Consider the following 21669-nt stretch of genomic DNA (forward strand, 5'->3'; position numbering starts at 1 on the left):
GTGTATTGTTATGAATAGCCAAATTTTTACTACTCGTATGCACCATGTATTTGAGTATTAAAAATTTTTAAAGGAATTAAATCGATATATAGGAATCAAACTCAGCATGCGTATCTTTCGCTTATAAATTAAATGAGCAGTACACAGCACATGCTAAAGATTTTGATCTGTAACAAAGAATGCTATAGGCGAGAAAATCGATTATAAGAACATTTTGGTTATACAGTGAATGGCTAAATTGACCGCCTTGAACAACATGTTCAAGTATGTCTCCCTTATATTGGTTACTAGCTGATTTACCCGGCGTTGCTCGGAATTTTTTTTTATGGCAAGGCCGAAAAAAAATCTAGAAATTGTCCTCCCCATTGATACTCTGATTGTAATGAAACACAACTTAGACGACAACCCGATTGAACAATACGCCGTTCATGTTCAGATTGCGAATGATCAGTGTCTCATCTCGGATCTCACAATAATCATAATTTCCATGCTATTCTCGACAAATTGGGTCAGTTTTATATTTGAACCCTTGTTGGAAACATTTAAAACACCTTTTTTTATATAAACACCTTCTTAGTAATCTCCAAGCTTGTAACGTACTTCGGTACTTCCTCGTCACATTCGATCTACAATACCTTTGGCTTCCATGGCTATAAACGCTTGCTACTCCCTCCTCTTTATGAAAAAAAAATATGACTTCATTATTTCCGCGTAATTGCTCAAAATTTTCCATCTGATGATTATTTTATAACGAAAGGCTGTTTAACATCATAACAACATTCGAACTATAGAATAACTTTTTTATATCATTCATTTTACTCCGGCTTTAACCATTTGGCCGTTCACCGGGAATAACGATCCAGTTAATATAAATGTTGTTCTAAACTTATTTCCATCACCTTGAATCGACAGTTTTCTCAATTTACATAAAAAAATGCACATGGATTGCATAATTTCGTCAATTCAGATCAATGTTGATAATACTTATTCCCCCTCCCTCTTGTGAATATTTTTGTGAACCTCACTTAGTTGCTAGAAATATGCTGTACACTAAGATCTCTTTTTACACGGGAGTTAAGTACCGTGTTAAAAAAATCCGTGTAAAAAAATCGCGTTAATTGCGGAATCCGTGTAAAAAAGCCATGCATAAAAAAACCGTGGAGAAAAAATCCGTGTAAAAAGAGACCTTAGTGAACTCGTAAAAAAGTACCTATTTTTCGTATAACCTGATCAATTTTCCCTTACACTTTCCATGTTTGGGACACTTGCTACACTCCCTCAAAATAACCTTATAATCTATTTTGATTTAACTTCCTTTTTGTCAGTGAACTTACTACAGATCTCCTCCATGATTACCCTGAGTAGTGTAGAAAGTATCTGTGCTTTTAAAAAAAATATCGATTCCCACCTTTGGTACATGTGCCAAACTTGGTGGCGATTCGTTTAGATTAATTCGTAGTTATGCTGAGGCTTAAATACACTCGCGTTCATGGACAGATAAAGATTATTTTCCCTTAGTTCTTTGAATTCCCCGGAAAAATGGAATCCGTTCAGAAGTTCCGGAGTTATGCCGTTACAAACATTACATCCCCCTTTTTAGAGGCACGAACTACATCCACCCCACACGAATACCCTTATGATCATTCTCGTCAAATAAATAATTCTCGTCAAATTAAATAAATTTTCTCATGACCCCTGTTAAGGACACTTGCTACGCTCCCTCCCTCATAAAAATACCCTTACAACTATCTCTGAAGAGCAAAAAGCATCTATGCCAAGTGTGATAGCAAACCGTTCTGTAGTTTCGGAGTTATGCCGTCACATCCCTCTTTTTAAAGGCACTTGACACATAAACGACTGTTTCCATATACGAGGGAGAGAAGAGCATTGCAGGACGAAAAAAACCCAAGTTTTCCAAATAATATTTGGTTTGGCAGGCAATATGCAGCTGTGGTCAAGCAAGCCAAAGCTTCATAACATCCGGAACGGTAAACAAGGAAATATACCGTGAAGAATGCTTAAAGAAGCGATTGTCACCATTCCTACGCAACCATGGCACTTCTCTTCTATTGTGACCTGGATTTGACATCTTGCGACCGTAATTTGAACCATGAGCAAATAGTAACTTTCAATTCTTTATATTTCTATAGAGAAAGGCAAAAATGTTTCATTCCTGAACATTTGTGTATTTTACAGTTCGGTTTTACATCTCCTCCAAGTCAGTCGATAAAACAAAACCGCGTACGTTGGAAACAGAAGAAACCAAGTACAGTATTGTGTAGTGAACAATAGACCTCGAAGATGAGTGAACCAAACGAACAAAAGCTACCGCCGACACGAATAAATACAATTGTTGTTGACTTTAGGCAGTGCAAAATTCGACCTTCGATACGAGAACTTGAAGGTTTGCTTAAGGAGCAAATGCAGCTGGACATTAAACGTGTGCATTTATTTCAATGCAATAAGACGAATACATCCAGTTTTATAAAGACGTTTACATCCAGTTTTATAAAGAGTTGGATGCAATTCAATTCGCAAAAGACAATAACAATGTGCACTATGTGGAGCACGAGAACATTAAGTTCAACATTCCAGTATATATGGAAGATAGTGCTATAGAAGTTCGTGTGCATGATCTTCCCTCAAGCGTCACCGATTCATATATTCGCAAAACTATGTCCCAATACGGAGAGATTCTCTCTATCGAAAAAGAAAAGTGGAAGAACTTTTTCCCCGGTATTCTAAATGGCGTACGTTTATTACGCATACACTTGAAAAAGCCTATACCTTCTTATGTGATATTCGGTCAAGATACAAGAATTCCATGCAAATCACTTGTTACCTATGACAATCAGATGGCCACATGTCAGTATTGTCAAAAAGCTGTTCACTACGGTAAGCCATGTGATAAACTGGACAAGGAGACAACTACACCAAAGGACAGCAGTGCTTCCGTCACACCAACCCAAAGCAATCCCAGTACACCTGTGACAGTCACCAACAACAGTGAAGCAATCAATCAATCCTCGCAGGAGGGAAATGGAAACTCCTCTCCCCCTAGAAAAAGGGTGACAACGAGATCCAACTCAAAAAAAAATTTATTCAAAAAATCGACTTAATCGGCCACGTAAAGCTTGTAAGCAAATGCGCCTGAATAAAAAATATCTTTAAAAAAAAAAATTATGTATTTTAGAATTCCATTTGATGCAACAATGTCAATAATGTTTTTAATGTCAATCACGAATATCGAATATTTAGTAACACGCACTTCTATACCACTCGAATCAGTTCGTCAGATCAGCAAATGTCTGTGTGTATGTGACAAGAATTGTCACTCAATTTCCTCGAAGATGACTAAACCGATTTGTACAAACTTAGATTCAAACGGAAGATCTTATGGTCACCTACAAAATTCCTGGAGCCGACTTTCGCTTCCGGAGCTACACTGCCCATACTTGCATATCAGTCCCATATGGAAAATCGGCATGTCGAGAAAAAGACGATTAAAATTTTATTTTCGAATTTTTTGATCTATTGTGCTACCTAATGCTAAATCGTGGTATTATTACATGTCATATCGGTACTACACCTTTGCTATTCCAATATTGCAACAAATGAAATTATTGATATTTGCACTGAATGGGACTGATATGCGGGTACTTTGCATATGGGACAGATATAAGTTGATATTTTTTTCACATTTTTCTGAACAAACCATAATTTTTTTTTTTAGCATTTTTCTGAACAAACCATAAACTTTTATTGCAATTTCTGAGAGTATATTAAGGATAGATTGCATTCCTGAAGCTAACTCAATATTGGCGAAAATCGATATGGGACTGATATGCGAGTATGGGCAGTACATATCTGCACGAAAAAGAAGAAAAATTGTCACTAACTCCTCTTAAATATTACTGTACCGATTTTCACAAACTCAGTAGTATTGAGGTTTCTTAATAATTTCCTAATCTTAATTCACTATCTGACATCAGGTTCCAGAATTACAGGGTGTGATGTTTTTGGATGGGAATTTAACTTATTCAATAGAATAATTCCATACTCTGCACCTCGAGTAAACCTGTCAATAGTTTCATCAGTAAAACCGCTTCGACGTTGCAACTGAGACAGCCATTTGTTTTCAACTGCCATAAGCATAAGCAGTTATTGACCACCATGCGCAAGCAGCTATAGAGAATAATAGAGAATTTAAAAAATAATTGAATGCAGATTGGGATGCAGTTAATTCCTTCAATTTGACCGGTTGTGCAGTGCACGAGTTGCACATGAGGACGAGACGCCACTGGGTCTTGCTATAAAATGGATCGGAACAACAGATATTCGGTTTGAGCAATGTGGGACAGAACTTCTGATTTAAGCATTTCCGATCATTACGACTTTCGGAACATCGTGTTTTGCAATATCTTTGAGCAAAATCACTTCGACAATCATTATTTTGCAACCGCTTTTCCTGCAATACTCGGTATCACGGTATCACGCATCAACTATCGTCCGTATACGTCATCAGTATTGTCCTCACCGGCTTGGCACGGCAACTCACGATTTTCTGCGTCACACCAGTCACAGACATTTCGATGTGAAAATCAGCTCCTTTTCTGCCGGTGGAGAAGAACCTTATGGGTTTGCCGAATGGGCTTCGAAGTACTCGAAAAAACGGTTTATCAGGCACAAAGATGCGGTATATCTATAGCTTCCAGGAGAATACTTTTCGTAGGGTTTAGTTACTACTAACCATTTTGTATAATGTACACTTCAATCGTTGTCAATATTTTTATGTTTCGTCTCCGACCTATCAAAGCTTTAGCAGTTCATACCTGAACAGCTTTAGCAGTCCAACCTGAATCGCTAAGCAGACGTGAAAGGCACTCAAAAAGTGTAAACTTTTACGTCTGCTTAGCGGTTTATGTTAGATTGTTAAGGAGAGCTTCTCCTGTGAACGAATTTTTTCGTTCCTTCATTTCGAACGTGTAGTAAAAAAAAACTATGGGCTACCAAATGTTGCGAAATGCGCAACTCAACCGACTATCCAGCAAATCAACATTTTAATGATAAGATAGTCAGTCCTGTTTTCCTACAATCGTAAAAGCAGTTTGGTGTTTCGAGTATGCTTATTCATTTGTGACATCACGATAAAAAATCAAATTAAGCCCATTTTGTTTTACAAGATGATGTTCATCCAGCGAATTTTGTAAAACTTAATGCAACAAATGATCCCACTTAAAGCGACATGAATAATTAACTTATTTATAAAACGTACGAAATGTTTATCGTTAAAGTAAGCCTTTATTTTGGCACAAATACTTTTAATAATAATTCATTTAACACCATCATTTTGCCTAATCTAAATCTAGTTCCGACATGGGATCACTCTTACACCACCGGCAATGGCTGCAGATTCTGGGCCACCACCGAGTGCTGGTATCCTTCCGGCAGTGGTGCCACGTGTCGGACGGCTGGAGTCTCGGCAATGTAGTACGGACCACTGCGCAGATCAACGGCACCGGCTTCGGCATTGGCCGCGGCAGCACTTTCATCTTCCAGATGCTGAACGTGGTTCGACACGTCAAGTTCTCCCTCCGGGATCGGATGAACCTCTACGTATTCTTCGGAGGGCAGGGCATAGTAAACAACGGGTGGTCCAGGATGAACGGGAACGGGTTTCACGACCGGAGCTGGCCAGATGGCTGAAAGTGGGCACGGCAGCGAGATGCTGGGCAATTTCGGGAGTGGAATTTTGGGCAGTTCTATGGCGGCGGGTAGCTTCTTTCCGGCAATCCACTTGTGGAACAGGAATTTTTTGGCCAGTGTCGGTTCGCTGGCTACAAAATTGGCACAGATGACTACTACGGCGAGCACGATTGTGAACTGGATATGATTCATTGGCGAATTGGAATCAAAGTTTTTATTATTCTATTTGAACTGATGCTCGCAACGGAGAGGAAGGAACTCAAGTATCTTCAACTGGTTCGAAAAAGAAAATAGATGAACAGATGAACTCTGATTACGATTGCCTTTCTTTTTTTGTTATTGAAATCGACTGCAACTTAAATCCTAAAAACATCAACAAAGTTTAAGATACAATAGCATACAACAAATTCCAGAAAGTGGAATCGATTATAGTTCCATTCAGAAATATGCCGCTTATTAAACCGTTCCGCAATCACAATGAACTAACACCATTCACTCGGTGCCGGATAACGAATATAATGCCGGCAGCAAAAAAAAAACAGTGCCAGCGGTGTGATAAACGCGAGAAATTTCCGATGCTAACCAATAACTGCAAAAATTGTTTTATCGGTCCGTAGGACATATCTGCTGTGCGCATTCCGCTTGGCCGGCGTCTGTCAGGCGCCCCTAGTATCAACTTTCACCGATCGAAAGAAAGAGCCAGCAAATCCGGTACTCTCTGGTACTCGCGACCTTCGCGCATCTCGCGCAATTTCCTCGCTAGTGAGCTAACTGAGGCACCATGATTTCAGCATCCGCACGATCAATGCAAAACACGCGGCCAGCCCATGGTTCTGGTCAATTTGCAACGCCTTATGAAACCGATTGGCAAATAATGAATGAACCTCATGCTCAATCGAAGTGGGAAACACTTTCTTATCAATATTGACATAAACACATATACTGTCCATAATCGCGTAGTTGTCCCACGATCCGTGGAAGCCCTCGCTCAATTGGATGGGACCTATTTGCAGAAGGCAACCCTTCGAAAACTGATCGAAGAAATAATGTTTTGATTTGTTTTCGAAGCAGAGAACAGCTGATCAAATTGTTCTCATGTCATTTCCGTTTTTTTTTTCTTTCTTCGCAGCGATATTTGCAGAAATGGGAACATTTACTGATAACAGTAAATCGACAATGTTGCGTAACATTGTGCTGGCACTATTTTCGCAATTCACAAACGAGCAGCTCAAGGGCAGTATTACATAAAAGGTATTGATTTCAACGCATTGCTGCGCCGATTCGTAGGTCAACCTTCAAAGCACACCCCGAAATAGGAACCGGTCTCATCCAACGGGAGAGGGTCCCAATAGGAAAATTTTACAGGTATAAAAGCATATGGCAGTTCTATTTCAACAATATACAACTTCTACAATTCAGTTTGTAAACATCTACAGGGCAACCAACCGATCAGCAACCATGAAGGTAAGTATCCCCGTAGGTTCACCAGCTTAGAACATTCCGCATCTGGAGCAACTCAACTCACTAATTCTCGAATCATATTTCCAGTTCACAATCGTGCTCGCCGTAGTGGTCATCTGTGCCAATTTCGTAGCCAGCGAACCGACACTGATTACCGCGACACTGGCCAAAAAATTCCTGTTCCACAAGTGGATTGCCGGAAAGAAGCTACCCGCCATTGAACTGCCGAAAATTCCACTCCCGAAATTGCCCAGCATCTCGCTGCCGTACCCACTTTCAGCCATCTGGCCAGCTCCGGTCGTGAAACCCGTTCCCGTTCATCCTGGACCACCCGTTGTTTACTATGCCCTGCCCTCCGAAGAATACGTAGAGGTTCATCCGATCCCGGAGGGAGAACTTGACGTGTCGAACCACGTTCAGCATCTGGAAGATGAAAGTGCTGCCGCGGCCAATGCCGAAGCCGGTGCCGTTGATCTGCGCAGCGGTCCGTACTACATTGCCGAGACTCCAGCCGTCCGACACGTGGCACCACTACCGGAAGGATACCAGCACTCGGTGGTGGCCCAGAATCTGCAGCCATTGCCGGTGGCGTAAGAGTGATCCCATAGCGGAACTAGATTTAGATTAGGAAAAATGATGGTGTTAAATGAATTATTATTAAAAGTATTTGTGCCAAAATAAAGACTTATTTTAATGATAAACATTTCGTGCGTTTTGTACTCAAATATAAATGCAGTTAATTATTCATGCCGCTTCCAGTGGGTTCAATTGTATTAAGTTTTAAACGAACATGAGATCAGCTCACAAAATTCGCCGAATGAACATCTTTTCACAGCTAATTTAGTACGTGTAATCAGAAAGATAAACAAACAAGTTTTTTTTTTCGAGTTCATTTGTAATGTCATCTTGTAAAACGAAATGGACCTAATTAGGTTTTGCACGATGACGACACAAATGAACTAACGATAAACTGCCGATAAATCAAGTTCAGGTTTTGACAGCTATCAGTGGTTTGTTTACATATCTATCAACACGTATTCAGATTAGAATGAACGCAATGAACACACAAACAAACCACTGATAGCTGTCAAAATTGATTCATTTTGTTCCTTTTTGTGAGGTTATGTCATGTTTGTGCAAAACCTAATAGCTATGTGAACAAACCACTGATAGCTGTCAAAAGATTAATATGATTCATCGGCAGTTCATTTGTGCGTCATTATGCAAAACCTTATTAGATTTTTTCTCGTGATGTCACAAATGAACAAGCATTCATCCTTGTCAGTCCAGCGGTACAGTTTACAAACAAGCTTACACAAAAATCGAAGAACACTCATTTTGACTACTATCATTGGTTTGTTTACGTGTTCATTCTAATTTGAATACGTGTTATGGGAAATGTGGTCAAACCACTGGTACATATTTTCTTAAGTTTACGTTTCGTCTTCGACTCATCAGTGCGTCAGCAGATTATGCTGACGCAAACCCCCGGATCAACATAATCCGCTGAGCAGACGTAACGTTAATGCTATTTGCAAAACACTTTTTATTACACAAAGGAGTGTAACGTCTAAACTGACGTCTCGAACGAAACAAGTTTCGGCTTACTGGCCGTACAGATTGTGGTCAGCATAATCTGCTGACGCACTGATTAGTCGAAGACGAAACGTAAACTTAAGAAAATGGTTATGTGCACCTAGCATAAATTTGGGGGTAAAAGCAAGCTTTTTCCCTTTCAAATTACCACTGGTACATGTCAAACATGAACTTCATTCATTACAATTGTACAAAGGTACATACTTGCGATACGATTTTGATATTAAAGCTTCTTTTCGTTAAGCTTGTGTTCAAGTTTGGTATGCAAGCAGTTATTTTTATACCGTTAAGTTTCTCTACCATTCTGCGATTTCGGTTGAAGCGATAAACTTTTTCTCATTATCAATCGAGCTCATCTTATATAAGTTAGAAATTAATCGCACTCAAAATTTATCCTGGGGTAGTTGTCAATTTCTCAGGCAAAACGACATAACATGGAATTTCATTCGAGCTTGCATGACACAAGATCAGAGCATACCAATTAAAGCTTCAAATCGTTTTATGGTCTTGTTGTCTAGCAACAACCTACCTGTAGCATGCTACGCGTAGGACTGAAACGTTAGCTATAATTTCGCTTCTATTTATAGATTCGCGTGATCCAACAGCTTCGCTTTTGCATTGATTGATCAATCAGAGCGATGTTTTCCTTTTTGATATATCGCTTATTCTTTCGTCGATATATCGTCGTCTATGGCAGGGAAATCCGGTATGCCGGAGAATTTTAACAGACAAATAGGACACTGCTCGTTACTAATCAAAACTTCAGCCATATGTAATTGAAAATACGTGGTTTTATACATTCAAATCGAAACTATATTTCCAATCAAATGATGAAATAATATTAATAATTGATACAAAGCTGTAAGTGTTTAAAACCTGACCACATTTCTACGTGTATTTTCCCTTGAGTTTCTGATTTGCACCCCTATATAGAAAATAAATATGTGTTCCACAGCAGAATCAATAATACTCAGATACATGGTAGTTCCCGTAGACAATACGAGTAGTGAAAGTTTGGCCATTCATAACAATACACTACAACTTTATGAGTGGACGAATCCGTTCAGTTATTATGAATATTATAAAATGCATTTTTTAATATTCTTATGAATTTCGAGGTTCCAAATTTAAACAGATAAATCCAAGCAGATTCTAAGAAATTTTGTTTTATTGTATCCTCTTATTTAAATTTATGACATATATATCGCTACATGTTTTAGATACTACAATTTGCCATATATGGTTTATACACTTCCCAAAAGGTACTCCTGAAAATACAAAAATACGAATAGACTTTTACTTGTTATACATCGGTCGACGCCATCACTTTACTTACAATATTATGACAAATTCTATTATTCCACATTTTTTTTGAGACTCGTAATAAACGTATTTCTATTATGTTTGTTTACCTTTTTAATAATAAATGAGGACAAAATTTTCTAAACTAAAGACAAAGTTTTCGAAGTGTGAAGAACTATGTCAGATTTATTCGTATTCACGTCATCCAGTTATGTCTCTGACATTAGCCACCCGTCCTTTTTGTTTTTCTAGAGCGTTTTATGAAATACACTGAATTGCATCCAAAGAAAAAAAAATCCCCTTTGATTCACGAAACAGTTACAGACACAGATGTGAGTATATTAATCTGCCTTTTGAAACCTTCATCAGTGTATTAAACCTAAAATAGAAACACTGATGAGGGCTGCAATACGTATAACTAAAGGAAAATTATATTTATTATTTAGTCTTATTGGGTTACAAGCTTTACGTGGCCGATTGAGTTATTTTTTTTTATCGGAGTTAATTTTTTATCGGATCTCGTTGTCACCCTTTTTCTTGGGAGAAAGAAGCCTCCATTTGCCTTTGTACACCGTTCGCAGTTCACGTATTGCTTGTTCTAATGTGAGAAAAAATTACAGCGAGATTTATTTCGTGCACCGTTCGCAGATTGAGCCGGCCATTTAAAGGGCTATAAATGTTTACCAAAGAGCTAGAAAAAATATTCAACTGTTGAAATATGAAAATTCAGTGCAAAATTCGTACCAAAATCGAATGTACTCACACACAATTAAAAAATATATATTTTTTTTACTTTTTTTTATGACATCTGGTAATTTTTACTTTTTTCGGTTTTTAACGATATCAAACTAACTAGAGATTATAAGAAGAGAAAGAATATGAAATTATAGAGCCATAGTACTCAAGGAAGAGCAAGGATGTGAAGAATAAAGTGCGGAAAAGTGAGACGTGACAAGGGTTATTTAAGTAAGCAGAAGGCTTCTTGCATATAAAGTTTTACCATCTACCAGAGGAGTCGAACTAAGGCATCTAAGCGATACGAATCATCCGAGTCTCTGATATGTCAGAAAGTAAAGGCAAAGGTCGTTTGCCATTTACTATCCGAACCGGCAAAAGTAAGGTTACGAGAAGTTGTCACATTCTGCCCACGACGGTTTCTCACACAATGTGTTCCATTGTGTTGATATTTTCTCATCTCTATAAAAAAATATCAATTCTAACAACTACGAAACAAATCGAGCTAGAGCATGCTCACCAAATATTTCCACCAACATACTTCTCTTCATATTGAAATAACTAAAAAGTTCGTCCCACAAAACAACAATTTATTCGTTACAAAGTTCGACATTTTCATAGTAAAAAAAATATTGTAGTTTTCGCTTCAGCTAAATGACACTGATTCCAAAGCTTTTAAACCCCTTCTACTCTAATGAGGGTCGTATTAAATCATCATTGTCCAAACGCCAACGTTTTGTTATCTCTTTTAACATTGCTAAAACAATGGATTCAAAATAGTTTCGGGTGTTAATTTATCGACGCTTTTGGATGAAAAAATACTGTACAAGCTCAGCAAAGTGTTATCCGGATTCTGCACCATCGAAAAAAAACTCAGTTGTTATTGGTTAGCTGAATTTAAACGTGATCGTACAGACACCGATTATGGTGAACGTTCGGCTCGTCCAATTGACCGTCGATCAAAAACAACGTGTTGATGATTCAGAGCAGTGTTAGACATGTTTACAAGTAATAAATCAGATTTTTTGGGTCGACATGTGACAATGGATGAAACATGGATCAATCATTGCTCTTCGGAATCAAAACGATCATCATCTGAGTGGATTGCAGCCGGTGAGCCACGTCCGGAGCGTCCAAAGACACAACAGTCAGCTGGAAAGGTAATATTTTGGGATGCACATGGTATAGTCTTCATCAACTATCTTAAAAAGGGAAAATAATCAATAGCGAACACTACATTGCGTTGTTAGATCGTTCAAATTCAAAAATCAAGGAAAAACTAACTCATATGTCGAAGGAAGGTGTTCCAGCAAGACAAAGCACCGATTCACAAGTCATCGATGACAATGATGGTTAAATTGAACCGTAAGGTCCAGATATGACCCTCAATGATTACTGACTATCTTCGCCGATCTCATAACAAAAATGCTCGACGGGAACTCAAACTCAACTCAAATGAAACAGTAATTGCTGAATATGGGCCTATTTTGAGGCAACACTTTCTACAAAAACGGCATCGAGAAATTAGAGAAGCGTTGGGATGATTGTACTGCTCTTGAAGGAGATTGTGCAATGTGTTATTTGGAATTGTAGATCATTGGAATAATAATCAAGTTACGCCATCTGTTAAAACCAGCACGAACTTATGTATACACTTACTATTTTTACGAAAACCAATTCTGCCGTCTCTGAGAAACACCTGAGTGACCTCCTTTTCGGAGTGTTTCATCACTATTTCCGGTACTTTCGGAACCGAAATCCGGAAACCGATATATGGGGTGTCCCAGAAAGCTTAAGCAATATTTTGATGCGCTTTTTTTGTTTTCATATGATGTGCTAATGATTAGTGTGTATTATTGTTTACATTTTTTTTTTTTGTTTCAATTATAGAGGTTTTAACATCTTAAGGTCATTCGCCTCTTCGGACCAGAAAATCTTTCTGGCCCTATGTGCGGGGTTGGGAATCGAACCCAGGCGGGCTGCGTGATAGGCATCGACTATCCCATCACGCTATACCCGTCCCCCTTGTTTACATTTCAATCTGTAAATCATTGAGCCTCAAGCGTCGGTACATTTATTTTTCACCGGGAAATACGCAAGGAAATCATGCACAAATGATGCACTATTCCCAACGATTCGCTGGGTCAGTTGACAAAAATGGAAAGTCTGAGCGTCGGAACAATTCATAACACGAATCGGATGTATCGTAAAAAGTCTACCCAATTGGGCCAAGTAAAACCCTGGACGTAAATTTGTTCCTATGAACCGAAACCGGGATCAGAATATCGTGCAAACTTTCATCCGAAGAAACGGATGCTTCCGTATGATACGTTTCCAAAAAGCTGGGAACCTCCAAAACTACCGTCGATCGAGCAAAAACACACAATGGACTGAGAATGCTCGAGAAACATAAAAAAGACTAAAACAAGTTGCATCTGTTGAACCAAGTGTCCATAAGTTATATGATAAATTAGTGTGCGAAAAATAAGCATGCGTTATTATGAATGATGGATAAATTCTATAAAATTGTTGTTGGATAAAGTAAATTCGGAGAAAAAAACAATGGTTTGGCAAGCAATGTGTGGGTGTGGAATCATTCCGAATCCTATGACAGCGGATTTATACATTCCGGAATGCATGCAATGGAACCTACTTTGAATGATCCCAATACATCATAATCTAGTACTGTTTTGGCAAGTTTTGACATCAATTATGGAGTCAAATTCTTTCTCAAAGATATGAATCCTCTAAACCGTGCCCAGGCCAAACAAATGGAAACACATGTCAAGACAGCGCATTTCACTACCACTTTTGACTTTTGATTGGAAAAAAGTATCCAAAATCGTTGGCAAGAAGTCTGTGCTTAAGCGTAAGATCGAAAGTCCGTTCCTTGGCGTATAATTAAATGGATCTCGGAAATGCCATATCGAACTGTAGTAGAATATAATAGAAAACAGAATAATGAAATTAAAATTTGATTTTCTCAAAAACTAAGCTCATGTTTTTATATTCAAATCGTGTTAAAATTTTACAGTCACCAATTCTGCCGTTCTACGCATAATTGTCCCAAATTCTATGGGTTTTCCCAAGGGTTTGATCACTTCTGATAAATTTCATATATTAACAAAATTAAATTATATAAACTCTGAATTACGGTTTCTTTTTAGCTGCAATTACCACTTACAATTCACTTTTTTCAGTGTGTGTGTATCGCATTGACTTTAAATTAACTGCATATTTACTTTTTTCACAACGAAAGTTAATGTGAAAACAGAAATTTATTGTCATTTTTGCGAATTGGCTATAAATGACATGTGCATTTCTAAAGTGACCAGCCTTTTGGGATTTCCGATATCTATGAGACAATTATGCGTAGAACGGCAGTATGGGATTGTTAAATCCTTCAATTGATCCACAGTTGATGAAAATATTTGAGAAATTGAAGTGAATTCCAAATTTAGAGTTTTTGATCGCTATTTCCGGTACTTCCGGGACCAAAAATCGGATTCTGGCAGTGGCGTCTTGTCCTCATGTGCATCTCGTGCACTGCACAAATGGGTAAAATTCAGTGAAACTGTTTTTTAGATTCTCAATTTATTCGATAAAAGCAGGTCGGATGATACTGAATATAAAATTATGAGCGATTTTATCCACAGCAATTCCACAAAATTTCAAGTATCTCTGTGTTAGTGTTTTTTTTTCATGCACATGAGTTACTGCACAGATTAAAGAAAAGAACGTTTATTCAGCTCAGCTCTAAGATTTGTTGTTCTCTCTGTCACGTTCAGCTCCGTTAGAACTTGTATGCTTACCTCTAAGAGGGGTTTCAGTGGCTTATGCTTATGGCAGTAGAAAACAAATTGCTGTCTCAGTTGCAACGTCAAAACGGGTTTATTGATGAAGTTATTGACAGATTTGCTCGATGTGCAGAGGGCCAAATGCTTTTATTGTGTCGATGATACGACATAAGTTTAATAAAAAAAATCCCATCCAAAAGTATATCAATATTTCACTGTATTGGCAAACACAAACGAATATTCATTTCCCAATCGTTATCTTTCATTTACAACGGGCTGTTACAACTGAGTTCATACCACATAAACAGTGCACAACCTGTAAATGTCGTCACGAGGCACCAATTTCGAGTAACTCACTACTCAAAACATGATCACGTATAGAAAAAAAACTCAAAAAATTGTTTAACCCTTACCTTACCTGTCTCCGAAACCGGAAGTTGGATCTGAATCAAAATCAGGATTTTTTCTGGGATCTGCCATGTTATAACGAAAACGAGCTGCTAAAACTTTTTACTAACTTCGTAACCAACTGAAATTCCGTTGCTTACAGCTACGTACAAAACTTGAACTATCTGCTACCTGAGGCATGGTCAATAAGGGAGACAGGTTTTTGAGTACTCGACGTGTTTAAGAGAAAACTACTCACGAGCTGCACCAAGCATACAAACATGCTGACATTGGAAGGCTTATAGAACAGTGGACTGGACATGTAGCAAGAATGCCGAAAAAGAGGATGGCCTACGTGATGCTATGAATCTGGAAGAAGTCACCAACTGCGAGTAGATGGCGAATTCATAGGACAGATAATAATAATAATAATTTTCATTGAGGCAAAATAGACGAAAATGATGAGAATTAAATTTCACTCTCAGCTCCGCTTGCAAATGTTGAGAACAAGATTCATGTACAGTCCACTACAAAAGCGGAACAGTAGTTTTAAAATTGTGTTCTTTCTTTCGTTTTCCCTTTGTCTTTCTCGGTTTTCAGTGAAAATCGTATACTGTGCAGTATCGATATTCAATCGAAGCTTCGAGAACCAATGGTACACAATGTTGTTTAACTATTTGTGCTCGTATTTACAGTAGTTTTGGTTTTCAAAGAGGTTTTGGAGTGTAGTTAATTATTCAATTATTATATTTTGGGCACTCTCTAAAGGCAAGCTTCACCGATTCTCTTTATATCGAAGAAAGAATGACAATTGAAATTCGACTGATTCTCTCTGTAGACCTTAGTTGGGTTTTGTCTTCTCATAGGGGAACGAGTGACGTTGGCATTGATACTGTCTTTTGTTGCAGTGAGCGACCAAAAATACTTCGTCACTGTTGGTTTGTTTTGGATGCGATCATTTACGAAAGAGACAGTAAAATAACGAAGATAAGGCTTAAGCTCTGATAGGATGTGTACAATGGAAGAAGACGGAGAGACAGGAGAGCAGCAGCCCAAGATATATCCAGGAAATCTACAATTCATTTAGATTCGGTCATGCATCATGTTCTGAGATTTATGAATCTACTGCGAAGTCCGTTAAAATAGAAATTCAAGTTTCCTGTCGGATACTGAAGCTCAATATGCTATTCGGATCGGTGCTAAACCCGAGTAACCACGAAATCTCACATTCGCATCATATGCGTATATAAGGCAGACATAGAACACCATTGCCTTACATCTGCTATATATGCATCTACAAAGCATACACTCGTTGTTACTTGGGAATGGTTCAAGATTATGGAAATTTGGATATAATAAGTGCAAACGATGTTTGCAGTAAATTTAATTTTTGATAGAACTAAAATCGGAATTTTACATTGGATCAAGTAATTCTTTAATGTTCTTACCCTAATTTTGAAACTTTACTCGTATAACCCAGAGGATTTTACCCGAAAGCAGCTGCTTTTACTGGGTAATCACCTCAAAACATTTCAAACAACCCGACGTAATTTTTGTCGGGACTTAACCATATTTTTCACCTTTTTGGGGAGTTGTCTGTAACTCCGAAGGTAGGTTTATTTGTTATCGGATAATTGTATTTGTTGCGCACTCATTAATCAAAGACTTATGCACCTGTTTCTCCTCCGAGTTTTTATCAATAGATCGAACGTGGTATGTGATGTTGATGGACGGAACAATAAAAATTTAAACAACTTTCATCAGCTCACAATAAAATCGCTGACCCAGAGCCCCATTAGAATCGGAACCATCAATTTGCTTGACGACCAAGGCACAGCAAAAAAAAGGACGCATGAATTATGACAACAAACTTCGGCACGAGAGTTGCAATTCGCGCAAATCGGCTGATCGTAAGGAAATAATTTCTCGTGTTTATATATTCTGGATTTGGGTGTATGCGCGTGTGTGTGTGTGCGCGCATATGCTTGTACTAGAAGGGAGGATAAAAAGAAGACAAACAAAACAATGAGCTGTCGCTCTTCTCCCAGTGAGTGAATTTTTCTGCGACGTTTCCGAGCATGTGAGATGCCGGGTAGCGAATGAACCGAGACTTTTCACTCACCGCTCACCTAGCAGTATCAGAATGAGCAAAAAACATAGCGAAAACTTCTGCGATTAGACCGAAATGATTCATTTTATGTACGATGAATAATTATTTGGACCGTACACATAAGGGAGGGGGGAAATACACCAGGCTGCCTCCCTGTGGGGAGTAGAACCTAACGAAAAGGGACATTATCATTTTCCAACGGAGTCATATCACATTACTCACTTGTTCTTCCTGGGAATTTCTGCGAGGGTTGTTGCTACTGCTGGACTTGCGCCCGAGTGAACTGGTGTTGCTCTGCTATTGAAGGTTGCGAGAAATGGCCTCCTGTAGAACGCTTCGTGGGTTGATCCCCGTGTCAGTGATCCTGGCCAACCCGACGCAATCACCAAGTATCAAAATAACAATTTTCACGCCACTTACATTCGACGTTGCCCAATGCAATTTTTCACTATCCTTCACACTTCGATACTGCACTAAACACTGAGTGACGAGCTAGAATCCGTTTCGGTAGCGTCTGCTAAAGTGACAAAAATTTCACACTCTTTCTTCTCGCTTCTGGTTTCTTCCTTCATCGGTAGCAGCAGCAGCAGCAGCAGCAAGCAGAGTCGAATCGCACGCACACTTGTCTACACACATCAAGAGAAATAGAATGAGTAAACTGATTTCTGAATGACGGTCCCCATCGAAAAAGGCTGAGCGAGCAGGAAGCCAATCGACTGTGACGTCACGAACGTCCTCCTACAAACACAGTACCTGATCGGATGTATTTCTCGGTCTCTTCATGCACAGTGGTGTTAGTGCAACTGAAGAGTTCATCGAGTTTCTCGCAACTCCATCCAAATAGCCGCACTAGGCGATATGCTCAACCCTTCTGGCGTCAAGAAGTCTGGATCTAATTTTTCACTACAAAACGAACCGATCCACTTTAGTTAACACTCACCGCCAATGGACGATAGATTATTCTAGTAGTTTATGTAATTTTGGTCAAGATTTGCACTTTTTTAACACGATTCCGAGGCTAATATTTGGAGACCAATCACGGTTGTTTATGTAGAAGAGGAACAAGCTGAGAGGAGATACGACACCCGCGAGAGGTTTTTCGAAATATAGAAAAGAGAAAATTCATCCAGTGAACATTCGATCTTCATCAGAGCGGACTCTCGCGGAAAACTGAAGGAAGTAGCAGTTGACTTAAGGTGCCTGTGAAATTTTCATTAAATCATTTCAGATATAATAATTGTTCAATAACCCCTGAGGTATTGATTAAAACCAGAGTTTTCATTATAATTAATGATATCTTAAAAGTCGTAGGAAGATTTCCTAGTGGCATTTTCGTTCACACTACTTACAAAGATGTTTTAGAAAACAAGACGCAGATCTTACAAACCAGTTATAAATACGAATCTCAACTACAATTTGAATTTGAATAGTATTGAGGCAAACTTTTTCTAAAGTTTAAATAAAAATAAGAAAACGGGAATTTCTCTAAAGCATTGCATATTCATCTAGTTGTGGTATCTACGTATAATAAAATGTTGATTGATTAAAATAAATATAAACATGACAGAACGTGAAACACATCTCCTCTTTTCAACTGTGCGACACTTTATCCCATCGCCATACGGTTCCATCGTCGCACACGCATATCAAAATATCGCCAGTCCTGGAGAACGAAGTCTGTCTGATCGCAGTCGTACACTTCGGGTGGAACAACTGGCTGCATCGGGGATGTACGGGATCGTCCGTGTCCAGTTCCCAGATGTACGTCTTCCCGCTCTGATTTCCCAGTGCAAGATATTTTTGCCAGTAATCGAGCGAAAACCGAATGAACCAGATGTCGCATTCCTTATACTCGAGGGTACTCAGAACGGTAGTGGAAGTCTCATTGTTTTTATGTTCGTTATTGCCCGGTTTCCAGCACACGATAGAGTTTTCACACGATTTCGACAAAACACAATCGCCAATCCATCTGACACAGTCGACGTAATTGCGGTGAATATCTCGAGTCGAGAACACCGGAAAATGTTCGTTGACCGACGGAAATCGATACACAGCCTTGGAAGCATTGAAAGTGAAGCTGCCCCGAATAGCATCCTTCATGGTGTCCGTGTCCAACCGCCACATCTTGAGCGAATGATCCATCCCACAGGACATAATCCGGTTGCCTAAAATGTCGAAATCCGCACTCAACACCTCATCTCGATGGCCTTCTACTCCGCCAAAGAGAGCTATGCAAACATCCGTCTTTGTGTTCCATAAACGCAGCGAATGATCTTTGCTTGCTGAAAGTAGGAGATAGTTTTCTCTGGGATGAAATTTAACCTCATTAATAGCATGTCCGTGTCCAATGTAGTGCTTGTAGGTGTTCAGGGTTGCGGGACTGAACACCCGAATTACCCCACGCAGACCAGCTGCAGCAAGAATCGGCCGGCCGGTTTCACTTTCATGCGACCATGCACAAGTATAGAATATTTCGTCGACCTGTTGAATAAACCCTCGAGTAAAGCAAATAAATGAAATAAAATATTCGCCAAGACCTACATCGGGATCAGAATAGCACTGCAGTAGCTTGATGTCTCCATTTTCCTGGCACTGGTAAATTGTCACCCGATTACTTCCGACAGCCGCAAACACTGGCAATTCGCCTTTCTTCAGATTATGATTGAATTGACATCCAAACAACGGTTGTCCGTGATCTTCTTTCACGTAGCATCTTAAAAGGACAAAGCAAAAAATTACCGTAATTTTCATACAAACCTAATTGTTTATACTTACGAAAACTTGAACAGAGGTTTCACTACCTTTGGAAGTTTTTTCCTTTGTCGGCGTCGTTTCTTGCGGTTTGTGTGGCTTTCGCTACCATTGGAGGTGTTATCAGTACAAGTGCTTCCTATGCTTGATGTTTCGTGCTACAATGAAACAAAGCAATTGAAGCGTCGGTTTACTTGAGTTCAAAGTACCTTACCGCATCTTCTTCCTCCTCGTCGTCCGATTGCTCCTGTTGTGGTTGGTTAGATGGTTCTTCTTTAGTATTGAGCTTCATTTCCTAATGATCAAATTTTAAGTGAAAATTACTTTCAAACCAGAAGCTTTCAAACACAAAACCAGCGCGACATGGGCAGAAGAAGCTAAATTAGGATAAGTTGCTCTTTCTGTACAAAATAAACACGATTCTTGAAGGGAAAGCGGCAAAATTTGACAGCTGGATTCGATTTGTTTGCAGGGTTGGTCAATATATCATTGAAACGGTTGAATTAACGGTTGCCTAATTATTCTACACTGGACATGAAAATTTTCAATTCACGACCGCACACGAATCCAGAGAACTCGATGTGAATATTTTATTTCATTTCATTTTGTTTACTTTCTCTTCTGTTAACAACTTTTTAATTTTCACGTTTGCATATAAAATATTCATGTAGAATGAAAGCGAATATTTAAATTTTGCTAACAATACTACAAACTAAGATTTGAGAATTTACGGTAATCATTAGAAATAACAGATGTTTCGATACATGAATTTCATTTTACAAAAAAATATGCAAATTTTTACTGGACAATAAGTTTAACGCATGTTTTTATTACAGAATTTTGTAAATCGAGTCGCCGAGTACGGTAAAAATCAAACTGTCCGAATGATTGTCTTCCAATTAGCGAACTACTGTAACCCACATACGCATGGCTAGAGATGCCAGGTAAAAATTTCAAATATCTGCAGACAGGGTCTGTAAATCTAAAAAAAAATCTGCAGTCAGCGAGTATGTCTTGCTGGTAGCAATTTCTCTATAAAGTATGACACGCAAAACTGACTTGGCGAGCAAAAAAAAAAGGTCGCAGAAATTTCAAAAGTCTGTAAATATAGACGAAAGTCTGCAAAAGTCTGCGAGAATTTCCAAAAGTCTGTAAAAGTCTGCACAACAAAAAATGTCTGCAGCACTATACCCAAAATCTGCAGATTTACAGACAAATCTGCAGACCTGGCATCTGCGCATAGCTGCCAGATGGCTGACTAAACGCTGCCAGCTGGAAAAATATGGCTGGCAGACATTCTGGTGACCGACTGCCTCACCTTTGCCAGATATATAACTCAAACGATACAACCGTATCCACCAGGATTTTATCACATTGAAATATTTGACATTTCCAGCGAAGGTGAGAAGATGAAAACGCTTGGCTAACTTTGATACAGGCGACTTTGTTTTGTCAAATTGGATTTGATAACCGTCACTGAATCTATTTTGGTAGCCGTCTGGTGGCCATGGCTGCCCAGGTAGCCAAAAGGCTATGCGGGAAATACTTATTGGCGTGAAAACTAGCTGTCAAACAGTTATTAAAATTTTCAGTAAGTGTATTTTCTTAGTCAAACGAAAAAAAAAGTCTTGAGGTGTTCGCCGAATGGATTGAGGTACCGGTGCACATGTTTTCAAGGAGAGAAAAAGAACTCCTCAAAGCTACTTCTTTACTTATAGACAGAAAGTAACTTCATATCACTATGTCCACTTGCAGCCAACACATATCGTTTGAGGGTAACTTCTGGTGGACTCGACGGATTGTGCAGTATTCTGGAAGGGGTTC

General features: G+C 38.8%; 3 protein-coding genes across 4 annotated transcripts in view; 1 reads left to right on the top strand and 2 right to left on the bottom strand.

Annotated features, from left to right (window-relative positions):
* LOC131428211 (protein mothers against dpp) overlaps window positions 1-18170 on the bottom strand; it is an 87654-nt gene extending 69484 nt beyond the window's left edge. Inside the window, exons 1-2 of the mRNA XM_058591960.1 lie at window positions 18035-18170; window positions 17317-17720 (exon numbers count right to left, since the gene is read on the bottom strand). The gene's annotated coding sequence lies outside the window, so the exon portion shown is untranslated. The remainder of the gene's footprint in view (window positions 1-17316; window positions 17721-18034) is intronic.
* LOC131428213 (uncharacterized) lies at window positions 6125-7833 on the top strand. Of its 2 annotated transcripts, XM_058591964.1 has the most exons (3): window positions 6126-7071; window positions 7126-7170; window positions 7255-7833. In XM_058591964.1, exons 2-3 carry the CDS (start codon window positions 7165-7167, stop codon window positions 7759-7761), a joined length of 513 nt encoding a protein of 170 aa, XP_058447947.1. In that variant the 5' UTR covers window positions 6126-7071; window positions 7126-7164; the 3' UTR covers window positions 7762-7833. The 2 variants fall into 2 exon arrangements, with proteins under 2 accessions (XP_058447946.1, XP_058447947.1); XM_058591963.1 differs by having other exon boundaries at window positions 6125-7170.
* Window positions 18171-18600: 430 nt separating the features above from the next.
* Window positions 18601-20268, bottom strand: LOC131428212 (polycomb protein eed-A). Its single transcript, XM_058591962.1, has 4 exons — window positions 20060-20268; window positions 19870-20003; window positions 19636-19807; window positions 18601-19575 (listed from the first exon to the last, which is right to left on the bottom strand). The coding sequence occupies exons 1-4, from the start codon at window positions 20135-20137 to the stop codon at window positions 18685-18687; spliced, it is 1275 nt and encodes a 424-aa protein (XP_058447945.1). The 5' UTR covers window positions 20138-20268; the 3' UTR covers window positions 18601-18684.
* Between the last annotated feature and the right edge of the window lie 1401 nt (window positions 20269-21669).

The sequence above is a fragment of the Malaya genurostris genome, chromosome 2, assembly GCF_030247185.1.
Source record: "Malaya genurostris strain Urasoe2022 chromosome 2, Malgen_1.1, whole genome shotgun sequence".
Classification (NCBI taxonomy): Eukaryota; Metazoa; Arthropoda; class Insecta; order Diptera; family Culicidae; genus Malaya; species Malaya genurostris.